Source organism: Myodes glareolus, chromosome 5 (genome assembly GCF_982192425.1).
Source record: "Myodes glareolus chromosome 5, mMyoGla1.1, whole genome shotgun sequence".
NCBI lineage: Eukaryota > Metazoa > Chordata > Mammalia > Rodentia > Cricetidae > Myodes > Myodes glareolus.
In genome coordinates, this window is record NC_142030.1 from 70,448,583 (window position 1) to 70,472,442 (window position 23,860).

At 44.7% G+C, this 23,860-nt stretch overlaps 1 protein-coding gene across 2 annotated transcripts in view; it reads left to right on the forward strand.

Moving 5' to 3' along the window:
- Nucleotides 1-18,869, forward strand: part of Rgsl1 (regulator of G protein signaling like 1) — a 60,157-nt gene extending 41,288 nt beyond the window's left edge. The window contains exons 14-22 of one of the 2 annotated variants that reach the window (XM_087906405.1): nt 1,010-1,124; nt 3,291-3,420; nt 6,117-6,294; nt 9,471-9,609; nt 9,834-9,958; nt 13,405-13,514; nt 15,220-15,315; nt 17,890-17,962; nt 18,678-18,869. In XM_087906405.1, the coding sequence (XP_087762531.1) occupies nt 1,010-1,124; nt 3,291-3,420; nt 6,117-6,294; nt 9,471-9,609; nt 9,834-9,958; nt 13,405-13,514; nt 15,220-15,315; nt 17,890-17,962; nt 18,678-18,714 (1,003 nt within the window). In that variant the 3' untranslated portion in view covers nt 18,715-18,869. Of the gene's footprint in view, nt 1-1,009; nt 1,125-3,290; nt 3,421-6,116; nt 6,295-9,470; nt 9,610-9,796; nt 9,959-13,404; nt 13,515-15,219; nt 15,316-17,889; nt 17,963-18,677 lie in introns of those variants that run through there. The other variant, XR_015737912.1, reaches the window with a different exon arrangement.
- The last annotated feature ends 4,991 nt before the right edge of the window (nt 18,870-23,860 follow it).

Here is a 23,860-nt window from a genome sequence, read left to right on the forward strand (position 1 = left end):
TGTAAACACACTAACACACAAACACATACATGCACACATAAGCATATACATACACAAACACACACACACACATTTATACACACAAACTCACATACACACACAAACACACACATATATATCCACATACAGGCACTTGCACACACACACAAACACACATATACACACATACACACAAACACACATACATATACAAACACCCTCACATATACACACACATATATATCCACACACAGGCACTTGCACACATACACAAACACACATATACACATACATATACAAACACCCTCACATATACACACACATGAACTACACATATACACACTCTAACACATAAACTCACATACATTCACACACATATACACTCAGAAACACAGGCACATGCACACATACACAAACACACACATTTACACACAAGAACTACACACATACACAAACACAAAACACATAATATATACATGCAGATATATACATACATACACATGTACATATACATACAAAGACGTAGACATATATACATACAGGCATGCACACATGCACAAACACACATATACACACAAACACACATACATATCCAAACACACGAACTACACATATACACACACTAACACACAAACTCACATACATTCACACACATATATACTCAGAAACACACACAGGCACACGCACACATACACAAACACACACATTTACACACAAGAACTACGCATATTCATACACAAACACAAAATGCATACACATAGATACATGCAAATATACATACACAGACACATATACATATACACATACAAAGACATACACTTATATGCACACAGGCATACACAAACATACACACATAGACACATAAACACACACACAATGAGGAAGAATGCAGTGTTGAGAAGACTGGCTTACGCTGTGTAAGAATTGAGACAATAAGAGGAGCGCAGAAACTGGCTTGAAACAAGGCTGTCTTGCTGTTTCAAGAGCATGGTTTTGTCTTCTTTGATTTTCTCGGTCTCCTTTCTGGTAGGTTTAAAGAATATCAAGACTTGTTCCCACAGCGCCCTGTGGAGGTGGAAGTTGAAGCACATTCTGCCCCGCAAAGGAAGCCCTCAAAGGCAGCAGCTCACCTACAGGAATCCCAGGTCAGTGAGGAGGAAGAGAAAAGGGCGGGACAGACAGGAAAGCCATTGTCCAGGCGCTGCCTATGAAAGATTATCCCTATTGACATTTGAAACACCACTGGAAGAATTACTCTTGGGGGTGGGGGTCATGTCGTAAGCCCTGTTTTATAAGAGGATAGTCTGAGGCTCAGAAAAAATAATACCGGGAAATCCCTTTCTGATCTACCTCTGTCACCAACTGACAGGCACACGGGTTAGATACACGGAAATGAAATTGTCAGGGTTTTTTTTTGTTTGTTTTTTGTGGTTTTTTTTTTTCCACTGCCCATGTTTATTTGGAGGATGTGGATTGGTCATCGGGCCAAATGCTTTTCTAATCTTTCTGCACAAAGATTAGTTTGATTTCTATATCCAGTCACTGGAAACATAAGTCTCCCCTTGCATAGGCCTGGAATAAGTGTCCCTCAGGCCGGCAAACCCCTGAAAGACAATATCAGTGATTGGCCCTGAAAACACCCATGTCCTTCTCCCATACATGATTACCCTCTTACTCTTTTGTCTCATGGGAAGAGAGAAAGGGGGAAGAGATGGGAACGGTACTCGGGGAAGTCTTGTATGGTTTGGAAAAGCACACATGCTCCTTTAAGCTTGGACAGAAAGATTGAGCCCAATTCTATCAGACACCAAAGGTGAAATCAAGCCAGAGCTGGAAATTAGATTTACCCCCAATACTGTAGGCCCGAGAACATGGTACTCTTTTTCCCTTCTCCACTCGTCCGTTCATGAGCCAAATCTCCAGGGCACCATGAGTGATGGGATGCTCGAAAATTATATGCAGAACCGGAGAGCTTTGTTTGAATTTCAGTTTTTTCTGTCACTATGCTACACAAACACACACATACACACACACACACACACACACACACACACACACACACACACACACCAGCCAGAAGGCTGTGGGGTTTTTTTGTTTTGTTTTGTTTTTTGTCTTACAAAGACTCAGATCAGGCTGGAGAGATGGCTCAGCGGTTAAGAGCATTGCCTCCTCTTCCAGCAGTCCTGAGTTCAATTCCTGCAACCACATGGTTGTTGGCTCACAACCACCTGTAATGAGGTCTGGTGCCCTCTTCTGGCCTGCAGACACACACACAGACAGAATATTGAATACATAACAAATAAATAAATAAATATTAAAAAAAAACAAAGACTCAGATCAAGTAAATTAACCCAAATCACACAATTACAGAGAAGTTAGGCTCTACTCTAAAAGTTTCTAGCCCCCCAAACCCAGTGCAGATTTAATACTTCTCCACCAGCTCCCTAAAGCCACATTGCTCCACACTGGCCTTGCTCTTCTGTCTCCAAGAACTGGTGTATAGGAGTGAGCACTCTCATCAATAAGATGCTTTTAGTGGGAAGTACGCTTGAACGCATTGGCACAGGGAACCACTTCCTAAATAGAACCCCAGTAACACAGACACTCAGAGAAACAATTAATAAATAGAACCTCCCGAAACTGAAAAGTTTCTGTGAAGCAAAGGACACCTTTCAACAAGACAAAATGGCAGCCTACAGAATGAGAAAATGTCTTCACTAACCCCACATCGGACAGGGCTGATCTCCAAAATATACAAAGAACTCAAGAAATGGGTCATCAAAAGAACAAATAATCGATGTCTCACATTTTCTAGAGGCAAATGAACTGGACAACAGTCTCCCTGTGTTTATTAAAGGCTTGCAGAAGAAGAATACATTTGCTTGTGTGGGGGAGGGGACAGGAGTGGGGGAGTGAACATGTGTAAACTTTTCTTAAGAGTTAGAAATTGGTCCGCTCATCTCTCTGTTTCTTTAACACTCTAAGATCTCCTGGGCTGTCATTTCCTCCTGTGAGCGGAAACTGGTTTCGGTCCTCTGTTCCTTCCCATTTTGAGTGCTGGCCCTAGCTGCTGTGTGTGCTAATGCGTTCAAGCCAAAGCTCAGACTGATTGGAGCTACAGCTCTTCTACTCCCCAACTTTGTGATCGGAGGCAGGCTGACCTGAGTTTCCTCACCCTTGAAGTGGGAGCCCAAACAATATTCCTTTGTGGAAGCAAGGACTCTGAGTGTAGTCGATAGCAGGTTTGTGGCACACAGTAGGTTTTTAGCCAATTAGCCACGCTAATGGACACCCTTTCACTTCTCCAGAGGAAAGGATGGTTGAAAATGATCAGCTTCATCAAGAGTTTTTGCAATTACCGCAGAGTCATGAAAAATCCCAAGAAATGCCAACAGTTAATAGATTTCATTCACCTGGAAATGTTCAACACCAAGGAGAGTGAGTAGTCACCCCCTGCCCTCATGGTCACCCCCTGTCCTCACGGTCACCCTCCACCATCATGGCCACCCTGTCCTCAAGGTCACCCCCTGCCATCATGGTCACCCTCCACCATCATGGTCACCCCTGCCCTCATGGTCACCCCTATCATCATGGTCACCTCCTGCCATCAAGGTCAGCCCATATGAGAATTCAAGCTCTGTGTCAGGCCTGCATGAGCTGCAGGGAACAAGAACTCCAGAACCTGAGTGGCCAGCCCTGCCCAGGCCTGCCTGGACAATGGTACTTCTCAGAGAGCCAGCAAGTGTGGGAAATAACGAAGGCGCTTAGAAAGCTCACATTTTAAATATATAGTATTTTTTATCAATTCTCTGGGAATTTTATACATGTGTATATTTTGAGCATTAACCTCTTGCTAATTCCACTCAGATTCACTCCCTTCCTCCCCACCCCAACTTACAACCCACTGGATCCAATTGGTCCTGCTCATATATTTGAGCTGCTGTCCGTCCACTGTCGCATGGCCGTCTTGCCAGAGAGGACTCACTTTTCATAAGATGAGTTCCGTATGTTGTTTTATGTGGTCTTTTAAAACGTCTTTTAAGTTTTCCTGCCTAAATAATTAATGCATGCTATTAATAACGAGACAAAAAATTACAAGGACATGTAGGACACAAGGAAAGTCTTTAGAGATAACATTGCCAATGCTTTGAAGCCTACATTCTGAGTACACACACACAACACACACACACACACACACACACACACATCCAAACTTTCCATTTATAACATGCCTTTCTTCTTTAGTATATTTATATTGAACATCGCTTTCTGTCAGTACACCTCTATCTGCCCAGCTTTTGAGTGGCATAAAGTGTCCATTGTACAGATCTATTCAACTGCTTCATTCACTAATCTCTTCATTCATGACCACTGCTAAGAATGCTTTATGGGGTGTCCTCCACCAGGTGCTGAGACGTCAGTAGTAAATATCGCGTCTACCACTTTTACTTGAGGGCATTAAAAAGGTGGCCATGTACCTCCGTTTCCTCCTCTGTGGAAGGGGAATAGCTGTCCTTACCTGACGGAGCTCTTGTGATGCTTAGATGAGATGATGACTTAGGCATCCTTGAAGTAGACCTAGCAGTACTTAGCAACAGAAGAGCTAGCCAGTCTGCTGTCACTATTACGTAAGTATGATTAAGTGACAGCAATAATGGTTGTAGACGGACTCTAGTTAGTACTGGCAATGGTCAGGGAAGAACTCTTCCAAAAACACGACGTTGTGTTGAGTTTTCAGGAATGAACAGATTAGGCAGGTGCAGTGTGGCGGAGCTGTGTGCGGGGGAGTATGTGCAGAACTCTAAAACAGGAAAGAGGGCGGTACAACCTCGAGACTTCAGTCAGGCTGCTTGGACTAGAGATGAGATGGGGGAGAGAACCTGAGATGACATGGAAGAAACTGGCAGTGACAGATCGTGTCTCTGTGGAATTTCTGAGCTAGTCTAACACTCGCGTCAATGCACAGTGTTTCTATGGAAACACCTTAGAGAACCATCACACTAAGGTATGCTCCTGCTAAGACTAGAAGTCTGAGTGTGAATCTTCATATTCTCACCAGCATAGATTATGGTGTGATATAGATTATATTTTTAAAACTCGAACCCTAACTCTCCTTAGAGCACCCACCTTGGTGCTCTCTGCCTGTGGCACCACGGCCTGAGTTGCTTAGAGTTCCTGCCATGCTGTGGTCTGTCTCTACTCACTCAAGGGTATCTCCTAATACATGTCTAGACCCCCAGCAGTCTATCTCGGTGGCTCCCGAAACCCTGCATTTAAGATCTTTCCTTCTCTGCTTTAGCGGTCTATTTTCTTTTCCTTTAACAAACTTTTTTCAGTTATAATGTTTTTTGTTTTTCAAATTCCCTCCTAGATGACAAACCTTGATTCCTCCCTGATAAACCCTGAGTAGCTATCGATCAGAACTGTTTGGTTTAATCTTAAGAAAAGCTGCTCCACCAATGCAAAGATCGAACCAGATTAGACTGAATTAAAATGCCCATGTTTAATAAATTCAGCTCTCTCAGGTGGACCGCGGCAGCATGGCGGGAAGAGGGGCCCATGAAAACCCAAAACCATGTGCATTACTTTTTTCAGGCAGGAGCCTAAATACTCTGTGGGAGAGGTCAGTGCTTGGCAGGCTGAGAGTTAGAGTCCAAGCACTTGGCAGACTGGGAATTGGAGTCCAATTCAATATTACATTCCAGACTCTTTAGATATAGGAATGTTAGAGGGCTAGAATCTCACTTTTGAGCAAACAAGAACTACACTCCCATTTAAAAAAATCGAGTCTGCTTGCGCAATTACTGCCTCTGCAGAAAGTCTTGTGAATTAGCATGGTCACAGTCATGATTGTTTCTATTAGGCAAGTGCCCTGAAAATAGCCTTCAACACTCAATCGCTCTTGCAATTAATTACTTTATTAATTATCTTTTGATATAAGTGTAGTCAAACACCCAAACAGGTGATTTTATTCAGCAGTCATTCAAGTGTAACAGGCTGTACCCAGGTGTAGGGCATGACACTAAGAACAGCTATAAAACAGGTGTCCACAGAGGTCACACCCAGGGTGAAGGTTTAGGACCTGAGAGCACGTGATCAAACCAGATACTAATTCCTTGTTATTTCCCTGCTAGATTTCTCTGCATCACCCACTATTACATCAGCACGTCACACCCCAATATCCCCTGGTTCTCGGAGCACAGATCAAGAGAATGGGGAAATTTTCCTTATCAAACGCCGGATATTTGGCCACAGAATTATCACTATCAACTTTGCTGCTAATGATCTATATTTCTTTTCTGAAATGGAGAAGTAAGTTCCCATCTTTCTTCTCAAGGCTTTGACATTTAAAACTTCCCAGCAGGTGCTGGGGAGATGCCTCTGAGCATGAGGACCAGTAGGGTGGGGTGAGGGGAAGCGAGGCACAGCAGGGCAGATCTAGTACTGAGAAAACAGAGGCCAGAGGTTCTATGGGGCTTGCTGGATACTTAGCCTAGTCCGAGGAGTGCTCCAGACTCAGTGAGAGACTACATCAAAAACTAAGGCCGAGTAATAGAGGAAGTCATGAGACATTGATCTCTCCCCCCCCCCCCCAGTTCGCGCTCTCTCTCTCTCTCTCTCTCTCTCACACACACACACACACACACCTCCCAGCAAAAGTTGGCTTGCCATATCAGAGCCACAGTGATTGACATGTGAGAAGCACAGAGATTTAGTTCTGCCAGAGAAGATGGTCCTGAAAATTTCTGGGGCGTCTGTCTCTCTATCAGTTTCTACCCTCCTTTGGGCCCTAAAGATCTCTCTCTTCAATGTCCTGGAGATCCCAAGGTTTTAATGCACTTACTTATTGACAGTAAATGGATTTTTCCTATAATTTATAAATATCAAAGAAATTGTATCATGTTGCTCATGTAGCACCCATGGACCAAGAGTTCTTCACTTAAAACCAGGGACTGTTATAAGACTATGTGCGTGTATATGTGTGCACATGCGTGTGTGTGTGCATGCACCTTTAAGGAGTTATCTTTAAGTCAGATGTGCTAATACATACTCACTTACTTGCCAAATTTCAAATTTAAAGTCCATATATTTTTCTTGTATAATCTAAATTATGCTCCAAAGACTGTCAACCAACCCTCATTTCAGTTTTGAAAACGTGGAACGAGGACTGGACAGACGGCTCAGACTTTAATGGCCAGGCTTACAGCCAAAAATATGACAGTGGAACAAAGATGTAAAGATCACTCCAAAACAGCCCAGTATTTCTGGGTTTTGTTTGTTTGCTTGTTCATGTCTATATTTTTTAGGGCAGGATCTCACCCAGTTCACATCCATGCAAGGCAAGAGCTAAAGAACTGGGTTGTGTCCCTCAACAAATCCTTCCACGTTTCAAATTAACTTTCTCAGGGATTTAAATTCCCTTTTTTTAAAATTTACTTGCTTTTGTTTCAACACTTCAGAGAATCTCCACTCTGCCCTTCTCTCTCTCTCCTCCTCTCTTTCTCTGACTGGTCTGACTTGGTAGCCCAGGCTGACCTGAACACAAAACTCTCCTGTTTCCCGAGGTTGCAATGACAGGCATGCGTCAGCATGCCCTGCTCTGGCTTATTTTCACATAAACAATAAACATTTTTCTTTATAGATTCTGCTCTGTCATATGAATGAGTTAAAACTTAGAGTAAAAAGTACAACCAAGGGAAATATTTGGAAAGGAAATCAGTAACTTCTGGAAAACATCTCCACCCAGGGGCAGTGTAAGAGTGAGCTCAAGGAAGCACCCCGGCCTATGCTCGCCATGCCAGGGCTGCCAGTTAGTGTGACTCTCAGAAGCGCAGAATGCCCAGGATTCACACATCAGGGGAGTTCGACCCATTGCGCTCCATGGAGGGACTCAGTTCATCTCTGAATACATTCACTGACTGTCTCTTTCTTATTGAGCCCAGGCTCTGTGATCATAGACATGTATATCTATCAGCCCACAGAATCAGGACTCATGCAGCATGCACATAGAAGGTGGGGAAGTCTCTCGTGATGACAGGTGCTCAGTAGACTTGGGCACAGGGAACACAGCTAAGCGAAGGTGAGTCCTCAGGCAGAGTGTCTTGGTCCTGGAGCTGACCTAGACCAGCCTTAGCAGGGTTCCAAACAGGGTCCCCAGGGAGAGGACCAGCGAGGAAAGAGAAATAAAGAGATAGTGAGGGGAGCTAGGCTCAGGCGGACTGCAAAGGCTGACCCAAGCCAGCAAGTGTGTTAATGGCATAGCTCTTCTTTATACCCCTCAAATGGGGAAGCAAAAATCTAGTTGGTAAAGATCATTCCTTAGACAGCAGAATTGCAGGGAGCTCAGAATATCTCAAGTTCCCCTTTAGTAAGCTGCATTCTGAGGTAGCAAACAAAACATTTCACATCTCAGTGTCTGGAACATTTGACTACATACATACAAGGGAAGTGTCAAGCAGTTCCTGGACTATGTCCTCCCACCGCAGAGGCCCTGGCCCCAGTCCATAGCCGGCGTTGTCTCGCAGGACTCTGGGTAAGTGAGGAGCAAAATGTTCACTCTCGTCGTTAGGTTCTCCTGACTGTCTCCAGCCCAAGCTAGTCCCCAACATGGAGCCAAGAGACGGCTGAACTTTGAAGGATGAGTGGGGATGAAAGAGCTAACAAGGCTGTTAAGGGAAGCCATGGGAAATGAGGCGAGAGTAGCCAGTACACAGCCACTTCTGCAGCTGCTCCTACTGTCTTCCCCCCCCACCCCCCATCCTCTCTGCTTCTCTTCTTTGTAAAGCAGTGGTTCTCACCCTGTAGGTCGCGACCCCACAGCAGTTGCCTATCAGATATTTACATTGTGATTCATAAAGGTAACAAAATTACAGTTATGAAGTAACAACAAAATATAGTTTTATGGCTGGGGTCAGCACAACATGAGGAACTGAATTAAAGGGTCAGAGTAATAGGAAGGTTGGGAACGTCTGGTGTAGCACAACCAGAAATAACTACAGAAATAAAAAGCCTGAAACCAACTGTTACTCCTCTTCTGGGAAGGCTTTGGTAGCCCCCCATCACCACTGAAGTGCAGTCTAAGCCATTGCCTAAGGCGCCCCCATGAGGAGAATCCACCTGCGGCTCAGGGTTGGCCTCCAGCCTGTCCAGATGGGCAAACAGCAGGAGAGCCCTGAAGTTCTTGAATTAGTCATAGGTGAGACATTCTTTCAGACTAGGAGAAGTGAAGAACATGAAGTGAAGAAGGGGGTGAGGGTGGGGATTGTGGTGAAGAAATGTACTATACAAAGCACTTGGTCCATGACCCGACACGTGACCTGTGCTCAGTTTTTGCTAACGGAAGTATTGAGATTGAGTGAATGACACCCCAATCTGGCTCAGAAACAGTCCTGCCCTTTTCTTGCCAGAAATAGGTTGGAGCCAGGCACCCTGTCCTCCACCTGCTTTTATCGTCTCTTGTTGATTTCTCCCATATGCCTCTCTTGTAGATTTAATGACCTGGTGAGTTCAGCTCACATGCTGCAGATCAATAGAGCATACAATGAGAATGACATCATCCTGATGCGGTCTAAACTTAACATTATTCTAAAGCTTTTCCTGATTTCTGATGTCCCTCCAAAGCTGAGGGTAAGGTCTCTCCAGCTCCACTGTGACCCTTTCCCCCATAAAAACCCTAAGCCTGAATTGGTGGGTACCTCATAAGTCCTGGGTCAACAAGATGCCCGCCTAACAAATCCACAGGACACTCTGCCTTCTGAAGAGGCGGTGTTTCAAGGGACATTAGGGGTCAAGAGAAGTTCTTTTCCTTTCCTAGAGCCCCTAACGATGACAAGTTCCCATCCTGTGGGTAGGTCAACATCTCTGAGTCTCAGAAGGATATCATCTTGGCTGCCATTACTGAAGGCCACCTAGACCGGACCATCTTCCATGGGGCTATCATGTCTGTCTTCCCTGTCATCATGTACTTCTGGAAAAGGTACTTAAGTTCTCTTACCTGGTGGGTTTTCTGTCTTCCTGTGTTCCACAGTTTCCCGTTCTATGAGGACCTAAGATGGCTGCTCTTACCCTACCCTCTACACTCCATCCTTCACTGAGCAGACAGAAGAGATCAAGGCCAGAATGCTGGCCCCACGCCTCTCCTTTTCTTGTGCTTTCTTGGATCAGGGTCATGTGATGTGCCCAGACTTTCCCACTAAGCGTGAGATAGACCACAGCTCCTAAGGAACAGAGTCTGTCAAGGCAGGAACTGTTTATATTAAAGAACCTCACGGAGGAAGCAGGCCAGAGACGTTTACCATTCTATTCAATTCTCATAATCACCTCAGAGGCACAGTTGCTTGGAAAAAAGTCAGATATTCAGTTTTCGGTCACCGTTCTCCCAAAATTCAGACAAATCTATCATGCAACTCAGAATGAAAACCCGACAAGGAGACTACAAGGGCCAAAATTCAAAACTTAGGTGAACAAAAATACCTACAGACCCAATACAACCTGTGCCCCTGGTTCATAACCTGTCCTGCCCAGAACTGTGCTCAGAATCTGACCTGAGATGTCTCAGCTGACTGTCAGCTCTGGCTTCCATCAGAGCCCTCTTACGGTTCCCAAGAGGTGTGCAGCCCCAATGACGCCATAGCTGGCCAAAATTTTCCCTAGTGAAGCTGTCTTAGTTAGGGTTTCTATTGTGGTGAAGAGAACCCATGACGTTGGAAACTTTTATAAAGAAAAACATGTAATTGGGGCTTGCTTACAGCTCAGAGGTCTAGTCCATTATCGTCACAATAGGAAGCATGGTGGCGTGCAGGCAGATGTGGTGTGGAAGAGGTAGCTGAGATTTCTACATCCAGATTGACAGGCTGCAGGAAGAGAGGGTGACACTGGGCCTGGCTTGAGCATCTGAAACCTTAAAGCCTACCCCTGGGACACACGTCCTCTTAAAAGGCCACACCTACTCCAACAAGGCCACGCCTCCAATAATGCCACTCCCTATGAGTTCATGGGGGCCATTTTTATTCAAAACATCACAGAAGCCTAATGGGGGTGCCTATATCATATTGTGACCCTGGCTAAAAGGGTTTCCTTAAAAAAAAATAACAAAGCTGTGGCTTTTGGGGCTGGAAAGATGGCTCTATAGTTAAGAGCTTTCGTAGAAGACCTGAAATCAATTCCACATCAGGAAGCTTACAACCACCTAGAACCTCTATAACTCTAGTTACAAGGGATATGGCTCCCTTTTCTGTCCCCTCTGTGAGCATTGTATGCATGTAGTGTACATGCAGGCAAATACACACACACACACACACACACACACACACACTCACACAAATAAAAGTACATTTTTAAAACGTGCCCTTCATTAAAACAAAGGTATAGTTTTCTGAGATTGTGTCTCCTAGCAACATCAGAAGCTATAAAGAGGAACCAACATGACTGCTCAGACCTGAGCTGAACAAAGAGGACACCGACACACATGCTAACGTGGCCAGGGGAGGTCCCTACGGCCTCAGCCCTCCACAGAGAACTACAGGCAACTAAGAAATACTAAAAGTGGGAGAAACGGTCTTCCCCAGGGAAGAGAACACCAAATGGTCAGCCCTGAAAATATACACACAAGTAGTATTATACGGGATGGACAGGTTATAGTTAACAACATATGTGTATATACATATATGCATGTAAACACAATTAATGAAAGAGAGGCTGTGAATTTAGAACAGAGCAAAGAGGGACACGGTGGAGGCTTTGGAGGGAAGAAATGGCAGGGGGAAATGATGTAATTGTATTATCTCACAAAATAAATATTAAAAATCAAATAGGGACTGGAGAGATGGATCAGTGGTTAAGAACACTGGCTGCTCTTCCAGAGGACCTGGGTTCAGTTCTCAGCACCCACATGTAGTTTACAACTGTTTGCTGATCCAGTTCCAGAAGATCTGCTGCCTTCTATTGGCCTTCATAAGTATTGCATGCACATGGTGCACAGACACACATTGCAGGCAAAATACCCCTGCACATAAAATAAAAATAAAGTATTTAATAAATAAATACCGGTATAAAGTTGCTTACCAGTCACTCACTTTTATTGTCCAATCCCTGACAAGTTATTTTATTCAAAATTTAAAATCTTGGTTTAAGATGAGGAATGAACCCTTTTAAATACCACTTGTTATTCCAAACTCATTTCTACTTTTCCTATCCAGGGTTTCATAGGAATTTATCTTGAGGCTTGTTGAAGGATCAGAAACTTCTAGAAGTTATGTGTGCCTCCTTGTTTAACTTGGTGCTCAGCTTCCCTGTCCCCACTATGTCCTTAAGAAGTTTAGATTTACTTTGTGGCATTTCTGAAGTCGACTCTTCTCTGCTCATAAACTTACTGATATTTGCAGTGGGTGAACTGTGACGGTGATGAACACTCCATGTCACAAGAAGACAGTGAGGGACAAAGCACTGGGGTCCGTGTTTCACACATGAGGAAACAGGTTCAGAGTTGCTAAGGGACTAGCTGAGAATCACCTAGGAAGTCTTAAAGCAGGATGAGAGTCTCCTGTCCCCTTCCTTCCATAAACAATGCATCTTTGCATGTTAGAGCAAAGTAACTGTAATAACATGGTCAGATCCTTGGGGAGCAGGGAGATGGGAGCCAGCAAGACCCACACTCCTGCCCATCTCAAGCAAAAGAAGTGCAAGTGCAGACCATTAAACCTAGTCTCAGCAACTGAGGAGTCCTGGGAGGAAGGGGTCAAAGCATAGGGAAGCCACGGTGAGTACAGGATTCTGAGGAGCCAGTTATCTTCTGGGGAATGGCCTACAGGAATCAGGGAAGGAATGAGGCTCTCTGGGAAAGGAAGTGTGGAGACCCCACTGGGTCCCCGGATGATTTAGTAAGGGATTAGACAGAGGCTGTGTAGCCTGACGCTCAGGTGAGCACAGCTGACTGCAACCCGGGCTTGGGCATAGTGGCCCCTCCACAGACTGCATCCACTATGGTTCCAAAAGAAAGTCACCCACACAGTGTGCAGATCAGTACTTCACTGGAGTGAGGCCTGGACAAAAAATGCCCTCAGTAGGCAGCAATCCCAACGCAGCATATTCTCTCTCTCTCTCTCTCTCTCTCTCTCTCTCTCTCTCTCTCTCTTTCTCTCTCCTCTCTCTCCTCTCTCTCTCTCTCCTCTCCCTCTCTCTCTTTCTCTCTCTCTCCTCTCTCTCTCTCCCTTTCTCTCTCCTCTCTCTCTCTCCTCTCTCTCTTTCTCTCTCCTCTCTCTCCTCTCTCTCTCTCTCCTCTCTCTTTCTCTCTCCTCTCTCTCCTCTCTCTCTCTCTCTCTCTCTTTCTCTCTCTCTTTCCCCCACCCCCACAGTTTGGTTTCACCCAAGCGGCCCTTATTTGTTCCAGCCATTCTGTGTGACCGGAAGTCGTTCTTCTCACAGGTTTTGCAACTGGAAGGCAACACGCTCTTATGAAGAATACATGGGGAAGAAGTTTAAGGATGGAAGATCCCCTCCCAAGCCTATATACAAGTACCCACCATGGAGTGGAGGTAAGTTTACCTCAGACCTATTGCCCTATTTCTCCAGTAAGAGACACGTGAGGAGGAAACACAGGTCTGACAGGGCCCAAAGGCGGTGAATAGTGCAGTGACCAGCACCTTAACTTGACCCTCTGGGAACTATCGCGTGTCATATCAGTGATGAGGGGCTCCCAGGATGCTGCTGAGCCCACCTGTTCCAGTCCACATGCTGAGCACCTGGCAATGGTGACCTCTTCGGCTCTCTTTGAGAGGCTCCCTTCCAACTGTCACCATGGAAACCTGAACATTCAAGAAGTATCTATTTTATAGAGTTAAGTGTGAAAACTAGATACATGGTCATAAATGTCCGTGTTTTCATGAATACACAGATACACACATATACATATAGTTTGATGAAAAGGTAGGGAAAACTAGAAGTTAACATAAAAGTATTGGTAGGATTGTCTCTGGGTGCTATGATGACTAATGGGATATATTTATTATTAATATATATTTATATAGCATGTGAGTGTATAGGCATGTGTGTGTATATATGTGTGTATATGTATATGTGTATATACTGCATATATATGGTAGTTTGAATGAGACTGGCCCTTCTAAGCTCATATTTTTGAGTACTTAGTCCCCATTTGGTGAAAATGTGTGGGAAGGACTAGGAGGTGTGGCCTTGTTGGAGGAGGTGTGTCACTTACAATTTCCAGTGTGCCTCTGCCTCATGGCAGTGGATCAAGATGTGAGCTCTCAGTTGATCTTTCGCCCTGTCATAGACTCTAACCCTCTGATGTCATAAGCCCAATTAAACACTTTTATAAGTTGCCTTGGTTATGGCATTTTATCACAGCAATATAAAAACAACACATGCACACACATGCATGCACACACACACACACACACCATTCTACCCATTAGCCCTATCATCCTCAGTATTTTCTTGGTCCTTCTGCTAGTTAGATTTTTCTTTTCAACTTGACACAGCCAGAGTGATCAGGGAAAATGAAACCTCAATTGAGAAAATGCTATTGGACCGTCTGTAGGCACGTCTGTAGGGAGTTTTCTCCACTAGTGATTGATTCTGAAGGGCCCACTACACCAGGGGCAGTGCCACCCCTGAGCAGGGGGTCCTGGGACCATGTGGCCTCTGCTCCAGTGCTGGCCTCCAGAGTTCTGTTGAGTTCCTGCCCTGACTCCCTTTCACGATGGACTGTAAGCTCTAAGATGAAATAGACCCTTTTCTCCCTAGGTCATTTTTGGTCATGGAAATTTTGGCCCTCAGAAATTTAGTGTTGGAGCTAAGTCTTGTGTAAAAAGAGAAAAGGAGACCTAGGGGAGACCCGGTCAGTACCAAGGTTAAGAGGGGAGTCCCTCATGGCAAGAACCTGCCCAGCCAAGCTGGCAACTCACAAAAGGAAAAGGCCTAAGGAACTTTCTGCCTCTAAAATGCCCTGACAAGAGGAAGCTTCTGCAAATGGGATTCAAAGGGGGCAGCAGTGAGTGAAGGCCCAGTTCATTAGACTTCCTCAGAGAAAATGAGTCATATGAGCTGAGGAGTCCGGAGTTCTGCTTCTGATTCTCAGCCCAGACCCTAGGTCACACACAACGGCTTGCCTACCAGTAATGCTCCATCCTTGGCTCTCCCCCGTACTTGAGAAGATTGGTTGCTTTGGTTTTTGGATGATGTTCTAGAGTTTGAATGGGTTTCCTTCTTTCTTCCCAGGCGACCACGCTGTCTTAAGGTTCACCTTGCTCAGAGGTGTTGAATGGTTTCGACCTCAGCAGACCCGGGAGGCAGTGGCAAATTCTGTCCAAAACTGTGAGTTGGAGCTTTACTGATTGCAAAAGTTCCCTGGCCGACAGGAGAGTGGTCCAGAGTCCAGACTAGCCCGTTCTCTTAATAACTGTAAAGAGCCTAAGGCCCTCCCATGGAAATGAATTGCTCAAGGCTGTACAGGCTAGGTGCGGTAGAGATGGGTGAGGAGGACTTCTCCAGCCCCCACCCCATGCTCTGTACACAGCTCTCAGCTGGATAGTCATTCATCCTCCTTGGTTCGTTTGCAGCTCCGTGAGGAAGGTGCATAAGCCTCCCTGTGCTCATTTCGGGCACCACACGCCATCTCTGCTAAGAGGCCACCACCTGCTTTCTCCTTACACGTGGTCTACCTGCTGGACAGCATCTCCATCCTATACCTTCTGCTCCCTGGAGGCTCCCACTATGAGCTTCTCATGACCGTAACAAGTCCCTGGTCCTTGCCTTCCTTGTCGGGAGCACGGTGTATGCTTTCTCTTTCTCATCTTCAGCCTGTAGGAGCCTACTTCACCGCCAAGCGGCATCACACCGCCTCTGTTTCCACACAGCCTCTCCCAGAAGGCCTTCCGTTCTTTCCCAGTTGTTAACTTTTGTTTGGGGGAGGAGGTTGGGTTGTCCCTTTTCTGCTTCTCTAAGGTGGGAAACGTCAGTACAAATGCGATTCTATTGTTCATTTTCAATCTGTTTTTATATCCATGGGTCCATGAAAAATCTCCTAAGATAAGAAAATAAGACTCCCACAAACCAGGTCTTCAGGACACCTCTACAGCATTAGATATCACCTTCCCTTGCCCAGCCCCTTCCCTGGAAGGTGAAAGCAGATAACTTTGCATCAAAAGTAGAAGCTAATGCAATGCACCCTCTGGATATTACTAATAAATTCCAAACCCAATAGTAACTTACCGATTTAAACCATTATGTGGCCATTATAATTCAATACCTAAATAACATAAAACTATGATCATAGCTATTTTATGAAAATATGTATTTATATAGAATGAAGATACCTTTAAATTTAGATCCTGATAGCTATCAAATAAGAAATCTTACTGGGTTAAAGAGATAGCTCAGTGATTAAGAATGTCTACTGCTCCTGCAGAGGACCTGAGTTCAGCTCCCAGCAGCCACAACTGCTATAACTCCAGCTGCAGAGGACCTGACACCTCTCTCTCTGAAGGCACCTGCTCTCACATGGCATACACACACAAACTCACACATAATTAAGAATAATAAAATAGGGCCAGGCATAGTAGTGCCTGTATTTAATCCCAGAATTCAGGAGGCAAAGGCAGGCAGATCTCTTAAGTTTGGTGTCAACGTGGTCTATATAGTGAGTTTTAGGTCATTCAGTGCTACATAGAGGGACACTGTCTCAAAAAGGAAAAGAGGAAGAATGAGGAGGAGGAAGAGAAGAATTCTTAAAACTTTAGATAAAATATATTCCTAATTATACTCATTCATAAACATTCATTTTTTTAAACTTCCAAGAATACCAGTATATTTTTTGAGTAATCAAAAAGTAAGAATGTCAGGGCCTATATTCACGCTGCAATGTTATTACAACAAGGTACCACTTGGTATTCAGGAAAGCAAAGCAAAGTATTTCCAAACCCCCATAATCTCATATAATTGCATGCTTAGTCACCAGAGAGTGGAACAGTTTGAAAAGGATTGGGGGTGTGTCCTTGTTGGAGGAAGTGTGTCAAAAGGGGTGGGATTTGAGGTTTCAAAAGTCCATGTCAGGCCTAGTGTCTTTCTTTTTGCCTGCCACCTGTGGATCAGGATGTAATGCTCTCAGTTACTTGTAAACAGAGACTGCTCTTTTGTTGCCAGCCACCCAGACCCAAATAATCACACAGAAACTATATTAATTGCAACACTGCTTAACCAATGACTTAGGTATATTCCTAACTAGCTCTTAATCTTAATTTAACCCATTTCTATTAATTTGTGTATTGCCAGTAGGCTGTGGCTTACCGGGGCCAGCATGTTACTCCTTTGGCGGTTACATGGTGTCTGTCTGACTCCACCTTTTTTCTCCCTGCATTCAGTTTTGTTTCCCCACCTACCTATATTCTGTCCTACCATAGGCCAAAGCAGCTTCTTTATTAACCAATGGTAATAAAACATATTCACAGCATACAGAGGGGAATCCATGCCTGTCTGTTTTCCACCATGATGATCATGGGCTGACTCTAAAACTGTGAATAAAGCCCCAATTAAATGCTGTCTTAGATAAGTTCCTCATGCATGGTTTCTCCTCAGAACAATAAAACAGCAACTAAGACACAAAATGGTTAGATAATGTTTATAATAATAATTAATTGTATCACTCCATGCTTTTAGTTTTTTCATATGACACACCTTTAATACATATTCTGCGAAATAAAAACCTTTTCTCAAATGACAAAAAAATCTAGTCTAGAAATAAGTACGAATAAGAATATTGTATCTGACCTATTCACAGCCGTTGATCCCCGGGAGAGTACAGGAGGAGCAGCAGGTGGGGAGGGGCCTTTCTCTTGGTGGAATGTAGCATGTGACATGCATTCTGATTTTCTCCTTTGCCTCTGTCTTAAGCTTCATCTAGCATCCTCACCCAGCCAATCCGATCTGCCATGCCTTCCTTGCAGTTGGGTCCTTCTGGCCTCAGGTAGGTGTGGGCTAGAAATCCTTGGCCAGAGATGCTCTGTCTACATGCACAATGGGTGACAGGACCAACTCCCAGAGTGCAGCTCCATGTTCTGACACTGCCCTGCATAGAGAACCAAGTGGAGCTCAGAGTAGCTGAGGTTCCAGCAGTCGGGGAGGGAGATCTCTGTGCGGGTCTTTGCCCACCTCCTGTTAGTACAAGCATTTCAACATATTGTGGGGATTGCCATTTCTAAAGGAAATTGCAATACACTAGCATCTGTGTAATTTATGCTCTTTTATTTTATTGGCTGTCTTCCCTCTCTCTCCCTCTCTCTCTTTCTTTCCCCCTCTCCCCATTCCCCCTCTGGTGTATGTGTACATTTTCATATCTATATGTACAGGTGCACTTGCACATTTGTGGTTGAGCATGCAGAGGCCAAAGGTCAACACTGGGTAGCTTCCACAGTCACTTTCCATCCTATTTTTTTTTTTTGCAACAACATCTCCCACTGAACTTGGAATTCACCCATTCAGCTAAACTAGCTGGCGAGTGAGTCTTAAGGATCATTCTGTTTCTGCCTCCCCAGCCCTAGGATTGCAGGCACATGCTGTCACACCTGGCTTTTGACACGGATGCTCAGAATCCCCATGCAGGTCCTCATGCTTGGGTGTCGAGCATTTTGTCAATTGAACCATCAGCCTCACCCTGATCCCCCTTTTATCTCTTCTTTTAGACCCAAACTGTCTTACATTAAAAAGGAGAAAAAGTAATCAGTTCAGGCCCAGAACAGAGGCGACTTGTTCCTTAGCAGCCTTTTAACACGGACAGAACCCTTTTGGGTCAGAAATGAAATGTCCTGGTACCATCTGCAAAGATCAAGTAGGAAAATGAGTGGGGCAACCCAGACACAGCAAGACCAGACTGCAATGGGTAAGATGTGGGCAGAAAGTATGAGAGTGTCCTGTGCCCTCCCTGATTCTTGGGGGGCCTGTGAGTTGGTGGGTTAGGACACCTGACCTGGGCTTAAGACATTACTCTACAGTTCAATACCCTTGTACAAATCCTCTGGGTTGCTGAGAAATCTCATGATGGATGGATGGATGGATGGATGGATGGATGGATGGATGGATGGATGGATGATGTCACTGCGTACCACATCAAGTGATGTGCGATTACTCTCGGCTCCATTTACACAATGACTCCCATCCATTGTCTTATTAAATCTTGACTTCTAGACAGGTGAAGAAACTGGTGTGCTGAGCAGGGAAGTTACTTTCTGAATGTGCCATGTCCCATTCTTTGTCATGTTCCCATCCTGTGGTGCACATCCCTGCAGCTTCCCATGCATGGAAATAGTTGCTCTTCCCTGAGCTCTGTTCACTTGACAGCTCATGGATTTTCATAATATTTTTTAACCAAAGCACCTAAGCAATGGCCTTCATTTTAGAGTAACTAGACTTATTTTAAAATGCCTGTTGAAAAAAATCAGGAGTAAAATGAATAGTAATAGGAATTTATGAACAGTTCCTCAACTGGAAGGAACCAAACAACCAGCTCAATGATTCTATGGAATACAGAATTAACAAAGTTTACTAGAGAATTCTTATGAATGCCCACAAATATGTCCTGAACTGACAGCGTCTACCCTAGACTTTCCCAAAGGATAAAACACGTTATGATGTTTCAACAGAGTTTGTAACCCCTAGGACTGAAGCCATCTGATGAGACTGGGGTTGAAGTAGGTAGAGAAAGGATTCACTGGGCCTCAGGGGAGGTTAGACGTAGGCAAGGCTCATATAGAGTATCTCAAAGCCCCCAAGACAACCCATCCAAGGCAAGTACTGAGCACAAGAAAGACTCAGAAGAAAAAAGACGATTCCCTTGCTTCACAAAGCTGAAACTTAAGAACAAGACTTCATAGCAAGAATAGTGATAATGAAACAGAATTCTAATTGTGAAATGTCAGGTTAAAATTAAGATCCCAGGGAAGGAGTGGAGAGTCTAGTTACTGGAATTGAGGTCCCTGGAAAGACCTTAATCAAAAAAGAGCAAGAGGCCTGAAGAGGATGTAGGGATACCCACAAGGAGACTGATGGGGATCAAGTAAAACGCTGATTTTGGCAGGGGTTGTCACATGATCAATACCCTCCAGGTAGATTAAGACATGACTGAACTCCTACATGTTGGCAGTAGATGAGTCTCACTTAAGGAAAGAAAAGATGGGTTTCATTCATTTGAGAGCTCTTTGGATTGTTTTCTCATTGATCATTAACAGAGGGATAAACTCATATAGCTTTGTCTATAGGCATGGGCTGTATAATTTGCAGGGCAAAGGCCATGTCCTATTTTTCTTTGTACCTCCAGTCCATGACACAGTGACACATTCATAGTTTCCCCATCCATGGGTACCAAATGCACAAGTAAATGAAGTGGGCTTACTGCTGGGAAGGTAGCAGAGGAAAAACAAACCATGAAGTCATGCTGCCCCTTTTTCTGACTATAGAATTTCCTGACCTATTACCAGAAAATCAATCAACGATCAATTACAGTCATGACAACCTCAGCAAAGAGGAAGCAAGAACTGTTTCCTCTGTGGATACCTTTATAGTCCAATGATTCTTGGTGCTCAAAATTCGAGACCTTTGATTTTTCTTTCTTTAGGAAGTTCATACAGCCGTTCAGAATAAGGAGTGACCTAAAGAGACAGAAAGAAGAAAGGCAAGAGAGACTGAAGCATCAGCCTCCACCTTCAGAGAAGCCTGTGCACACATCACAGAACGACGTGAGGGGTGTGATGACATCTGTCCCTCATTCCCACTGCCACCGGATCTAGACGTTTCCTCAAGAAGAGGGAGTGACTTGGGTACACAGCACCCTGGGGTACCAGCCCTCACACTACACAGTAACCAGGGCTACAGGTCATTAGCCAGAATAAAAGATATGGCCTATTTATGTTCTTACATTCTTGCTCATATACTGAAGCTAAAGGAGCTGAGCCCACAGAAATAAAGGATAAGGTATCAGTTACCAGAAGCTGGGAAATCAGGGTGACTTGAGGTAGTTAGCAGAAGGTACAGTTGAATAGAAAGAAAAAAGTTCAAACTTTTATAATGTGGCATGGTAACTGTGGCTGATAACAATATACCTCTAAATAGTAGAAAAGATTTTGAATGCTCCCAACAAAGAAATAATAAAATCAGATTATAGACGTGACAATGACTTGATACAGACAATGCATATTACATACATGAGTTGAAATTTCACACTGTGTCCCACAAACACATACCATTACAAGTCATTTGAAAAAAAAAAACTGGGCTAAGTATGTAGTTCAGTGGCAGAGCACTTGCTTAGTACATACAGGCCCTTTATTATTTAATCCCTAGTATATCCTCTTTTTTTCTTAAATGTAAGATAACTGGTGTGTTGGTTAATCTTTACTTGATTGGGTTGAGAGCAACCTTAGAGATAGTAAGGCATCTAATTCTATATTGGTGTGATGGGCTTACCCAGCCACTGCTAGTTCCTGAGGGCTTTGACCTAACCAAGGGATCAATCCACCAATGAATCCATTACTTGGTGCTATTGGGAGGTAATGAAGGGTAGAAGGTGGCCCTAGACGGGGGAAGGAACTCATTTGGAGACCTAGCTTTCTCGGGCCTCTTCTTGTGCTCGCTCTCTCTACTTCCCTCTGATGTAAGTTGAGAGAGCTTACCCACCACCATTAAGTACTGCCCAAGCTAGGTCAAGCATCTGTGAACTGAACTCTTTAAAACTGTGAGCCAGTGAGTGGGACAAAGAGACCCACAAGCATGCCTGGGGCAGTCCGCCCTGGACTCTGAGAAGAAAACACACTGCAAGGCACCGGGCAGCGGGGCACTCTATGGTGAGCAAATGTATGATCTGGTGTGGAGGAGAGAGACAGAATGACTCATGTCCTGTGGACAGAGGCAGGTCGGAAGAGGGGAAAGCGGTGAGCAGCAGGTTGAAGTGAATGACTTGATGGCCATCCAGGGTCATGTTTGGGTTCATGGTCTGTGGCAGCCATGTGGCAGCCATGGTCTGTGTTAGTGTCCTTGGCTCCTGATACCACCAAAGGCCAAGAGGATAAGGCTATACAGAGTAGGTTCTACCCCTCACTGGCTGGAACACTAGAGAGAACTTGTCTTCACGGAGTGACGCACTCAGGAGAGCAGGTCCTACACTTTGCCAGGGCAGCACAGTAGAGCTGACCCTGTAGACAGGGCTGTGGGTGAGCCCTGAGGGCTTGAGAGTGGTATAAACGGTACTGCTCCCCCTTGCCTGTGGTGGGGTGGTGAGGGCAAGGGAAACAGACCCTCCCTCCTTGCCCCATCACCTGCAGCTGGTGAGGGAGCTGGCCCTCCCCTTTGCCAGCTGCAGCACTCAGGGAAGTGGGCCCTGCACTTTGTCCGGGCAGCAAGTGGAGCAGATCCTGTTGACAAGAGCGTGGGTGAGCCATGAACGGGAGATCTGGTGCCACCCCACCCCCTTGCCGCCTGTGGTGGGCGGGAGAGCTGGCTCTGAGGTCATAAGAGCAGGGGAGCTGTTGTCCTCACCAGCTGCAGCTCTTGGGAGAGCGGCCTCTAAACCTCTCCTGGGCAACACAGCAGAGCTGGTCCTGATGGTGTAGGGTGGGTGAGCCAACCCCAAGAGCGTGAAAGCAGGAGAACCAATCCCACCCCTTGTTCTTCCCTGCAAAGGGTGAGTTGGCCAGGGAGAGCTCACCCTAGTGCTGAGGAGGGGTGGAGAAGGAGCTGATCAACCCTGCGACTACTCAGGCCTAGAACCTAGGTTATGAGTTGGCCCACCCCAACATTCTCCCCATCTATGAGCTGCTGCAGAACATGAAGGGGCCAGTCCTGCAGACCCAAAGATGCAGGATCTCCAAGACACAGGTAACAACAGAACAGCAAAGAGGAGTCCCAGTGAGGGCCCAGCATTGATCGTGTAGCAGAAACCAGAGGCCTTGAACCAGACCAATGACTCTCTGCAATGAACACTCACAAGTAAAGATATATGGACAAAGGGTTTACTGTGTGACTCACTGTCACACTACAGCTTCCATGTTGAGATTTTTAGTTTCTTCTTTTCTCTTAAATTTTATTTTGTTTTATTTGGGGGGAGATTGCAAGGGCAGAGGACAGATACGAAGGGATGGGGGAGATGAATGGAATTGAGATGTATGGATGTGACAGACACAAGGAATAAATAAAAAGAAACTTTAAAATTAAAAAAAGAATAAATGGGAATGAAATGAAAAACAAAGCAAAACTGTAAGCCAGGATAAATAATACCCCCTTTAAATTGTTCTCAGGTAATTTTTTACAACTATGATAAAACAGAAACCTAGATAAATATGAATTTAAGATAAATAATGAATAATTTTTAGCACTAGCATGTCCAAATGTATAAAAAATAGCCATACTAAAAGAATTATTTGATTTTTGTTTGATATTTAAGTTTAATTAGTGACCTATAATTGACCTCTATAATTAACCTATTATTGCACGGGCCTGAGAGTTTGAACCCCTAATGCTAGAGCTGCAGTTGGGGCAGGATGCTCAACAAGGAAGGACGTGCCCTGGGTGCGGACATTTCCCATCTCCCATCCTGCCCCTCCAGAGGCCCTTAGGATTATCTAAGGGCAATGGAGAGCTACAAGTTCTGAAAGCCTGCAGGTCAAGTGAGGCCAAGGGGAAAGAGGAGGAATTGCATCTTAAGAAAAGGAGAGGAGTGGTTTGTATAAAACGAGGTCAACAATTCCAGGTCCATTGTGATTTCACTTAAGCTATTGTCTACCCAAAAATTTAGAAACTCGCTCATATTTGTAACTAAGCAGTTCATCTGGGTACATGTCGGCATTCATGGAGCCAGGTTTTAAATTTCCCACTCTGC